General features: G+C 33.1%; 1 protein-coding gene across 1 annotated transcript; it reads left to right on the plus strand.

The window, feature by feature from the left end:
• The first annotated feature begins 1,653 nt into the window (after positions 1 to 1,653).
• LOC132603729 (uncharacterized) lies at positions 1,654 to 3,378 on the plus strand. Its single transcript, XM_060316912.1, has 3 exons — positions 1,654 to 2,086; positions 2,476 to 2,708; positions 2,829 to 3,378. The coding sequence occupies exons 1-3, from the start codon at positions 1,783 to 1,785 to the stop codon at positions 3,105 to 3,107; spliced, it is 816 nt and encodes a 271-aa protein (XP_060172895.1). The 5' UTR covers positions 1,654 to 1,782; the 3' UTR covers positions 3,108 to 3,378.
• The last annotated feature ends 357 nt before the right edge of the window (positions 3,379 to 3,735 follow it).

Consider the following 3,735-nt stretch of genomic DNA (forward strand, 5'->3'; position numbering starts at 1 on the left):
AGAATTAAAATCTAAGGAACATATGCATTTAAAATTAAATGAAAATTTAAATATTTCAAGTTTGACGTAAGAATTCTCTGATTGTAGGTTGTTTCGTAAATTTCAGTCTCTTATTGATAATATAACACTTGAATTGATTTTGAAATTTTGCAAGACTAAATCAGATTCCCCTGAGAAATATAATTTTTCTCATTTTAGATATTTGTACTTTAAATTTACTATGTCTATGACATTAATGATGATTACCATAAATATTTTAATATTTTATATTTTATACATATTGTAATCTGTATTATAAAATATTTGAGTATGGCTATTATAGAGAGGTAATTTTACAAAGAGTGTACCGCTATAATGAATGTCACAGTTGTTATAGGTAGAATGTTGTTTTATAGAGAAGTAAAGTATGACATGAAAAATCTATTAAAAAAAAAATCAGATCGTAATACTGAAATGTTGTTATGACGAATGACAATTATAGAGGGGTTTAATTGTAATTAAACAACTAAACTCAAACTTAGAATCCATAGTATAGTGTATACATTAAAGTCAAGAAAGACGACTGTGAATGATGAATAAAAATGTTAGTGCTTATTGTTTATCAAGTCTTTGCACGAGTCCTTGACGTGGAAATTTCAAATGAAAGTTACAAGACACAAGTGTATATATCCTTTCACTTTGAATTTTCAATTTGATGTTTACTCATGAAGGTATCTTTACTCTATTTGTCAAGCATCTTGTGTTAATTATCCATTCAAGTCGTCTTTTAATTTGGTTTTAAATTATATAAAAAGTAAAGTTTTTATAAGATAGGCATAAATGACGATACAATTTACCTTCTTTGTAATTTTTGTGACTAACTAGTACTTTTTAATATGTAAATTTTATTTTCAAAAAATTAAAGATTCTATATGTTTGAATTATTCACACCGAATATTAGCTATTTTGACCCTCGTACCCCGAATAAAGCTGCATAAATTGAAACAAATAGAGTATTTTATTGAAACATTACATTATTCACCGACTACTCATGAGTCTAGACCGAGAATTGTAGGTACTAAGAAAGAGGACAATCAGAGTGGAGAAGAGGGAAAAGAGAATTCTATCTGCTTTGGTCGGCTATGCAAACAAAAGTTCGTTGAAAATAAGAGAATTTCCTATTAGATGAGGGAATACTTTTAATGGTGTCAGGTCTTTTGAAAAAATCATGCAGATTTGGCTCAAAACGAATAAGATCAAACCATAATAAGACTGGTTTAACCAAAACTTCTTTAGTTCTAGAAACATGGATTTAAACTTGTTATTTATACACTTACATAACATAGAATGGTGTTGAATTAGATTATTGTTCCAATTTTTCACATTCTTAAAATTTGCCTAAAATTTGCTCCAGTTATAGGAACTAACTGATGGAACTGGCTTAATTATATGACATTGCTTGCTAGTCTCTGATGGAAAAATAAAGAACACACGATTTTACGTGAAAAATCACCCCGATTCAAAGGTACATGAATTACCACCACATATCGTGAAATTTCAAATAACTCTTCCACTAAAACATCTAGTCAAATTTAGTGCTAGTACCACATATATATATATATATATATATATATATATATATATATTCTAGGCGGCTTCATGCACTGTATCTTATACTAGCAAGCACTGTTACATTTTATATATATTAGCCTTGAAGAAGTTTAACACTTGTATATATGACTTATTCTTCTCTGCATTACGTTACATTTCTAACTTCATTTTACATAACTAGACTTAAGTAAAATGGAGCCGTGGAAAGACTTGAGCGGAAAAGTAGTGATGGTGACAGGGGCGTCATCGGGAATCGGGCTAGAGTTCTGTCTCGACTTGGCCAAAGCCGGTTGCAGGATCGTTGCTGCCGCTCGTCGTGTTGATAGACTGAAATCTTTGTGCGACCAAATTAATAGTCATTCAGGGGGACCCACACGTGCAACCGCCGTTGAGCTTGACGTAGCTGCCGATGGTGCTACAATTGAGTCCGCTGTACAAATAGCTTGGGACGCCTTCGGACGTATCGATGCCTTGGTTAACAATGCCGGCGTTAGAGGTAAGTACTTGAGTATTATAAAATTCTAGGCTACTTCATTACTATATACTCTCTAACGTCTCAATTTATGTGACACTGATCGGATTACGAGGGTTAAATGAGTTTTTCTTGAACCTTCATTTTTTCAAATGTCTTTCAAATATTTTAAATTGTTAATTATTATAAATTATAATGTAATTTTCAAATATGTAAATTTATTCCAAAAAACTTGAAGATTATATATCCAAATTTTCTGTCAAAATTAAGATATTTCACTTTCAAAACCGAACAGTACTACATAATTAAATTAGGAAAGAGGGAGTAATTGCTAGTAGTCAATGGAGTATATAATATTGTAGGACTTATATATGTAGAATTGATTTTACTGGTTGCTTATAATCAATGTATAGGTAGTGTGAGCTCTTTGGTGGAATTGACAGAGGAGGAGTGGAACCATACATATAACACAAATCTAAAAGGGGCATGGCTGGTCTCGAAATATGTTTGTAAACGCATGAGCGATGCTAAACAGGGCGGAGGATCTGTTATTAACATCACTTCAATTGCTGGTCTGAATCGTGTAGTAGTACCGGGGACTGTTGCTTACGCTTCTTCAAAGATGGCTCTTGACATGGTCACTAAGGTACGTCAGTTAAGTGTCGTATGCGTAGTTTGAAGAAATGAACAAATGAATTGTCCTGCTATTTTCTTCTCATATATATATGATGCATTAATTAATTGCATTCAAATGATCGAATGGCAGATTATGGCGATTGAATTGGGAGTAGATAATATCAGAGTGAACTCAATATCACCGGGAGTTTTCAAATCAGAGATAACAGAGAGCCTTATTCAACAGAAATGGTTCCATAAGTTTCTTTTCAGAACGCTTCCTCAGAGATATCTTGGGACTACAGATCCGGGCTTAACGTCACTCATCCAGTACTTAATCCATGATTCTTCGGAATATGTAACGGGCAATGTTTTCATAGTCGATGGTGGAGCTACTTTAGTAGGTGTCCCCATCTTCTCGTCACTGTAGAACTTAGCTCATGAAGTTTAATTTACGCAAACATAGAATAATGCATGTGCACGGTTGAGAGAACCCCATGATCCTTCCGTATGGAAGAAAGAAGGCGAACACGAATTCTGAAAAGCGGTTCATGGGGACACGCAAGAAAGGGATAGAGAGGGTGGAACAAGATATGGACATGTCAGAGAAATAATGTAATAATGTTGGTTTTTTCTCCTTGTGTTAAATTACTATATTGTACGTTCAATTCTCGAAGCAAGCGGAATGAATCTTTATATTACTTCCTAGGCTCCTACTATGGCGATCAAGTGCAAATTGAAGATACCAGAATAGTGTAAACTTGAAGAACACAAGAAAGAGTGAGAACATATACTCATAGTTTTCAAGACTATCCCTCGTGAAAATTGAAGTAGTCTGGTATGATGAAAATACATATAAGTGAAAAACAATTTGTAATATGTGAGCCTCACTTTAGTTTAATTAATGGTGAAAGAATTGATTTGGACAATGTGGTAGTAAATCACATATGCAAATATACTTGGCTAACAAGTGAACTTGAGAGCAAGTAAAATTAGTGGAGGAAAATTTTGTATTTATTTTTCCTTTTTTATTTTTGTGCTTGGAGCCCAGGTTTGGT

Source organism: Lycium barbarum, chromosome 7, assembly GCF_019175385.1.
Source record: "Lycium barbarum isolate Lr01 chromosome 7, ASM1917538v2, whole genome shotgun sequence".
Classification (NCBI taxonomy): Eukaryota; Viridiplantae; Streptophyta; class Magnoliopsida; order Solanales; family Solanaceae; genus Lycium; species Lycium barbarum.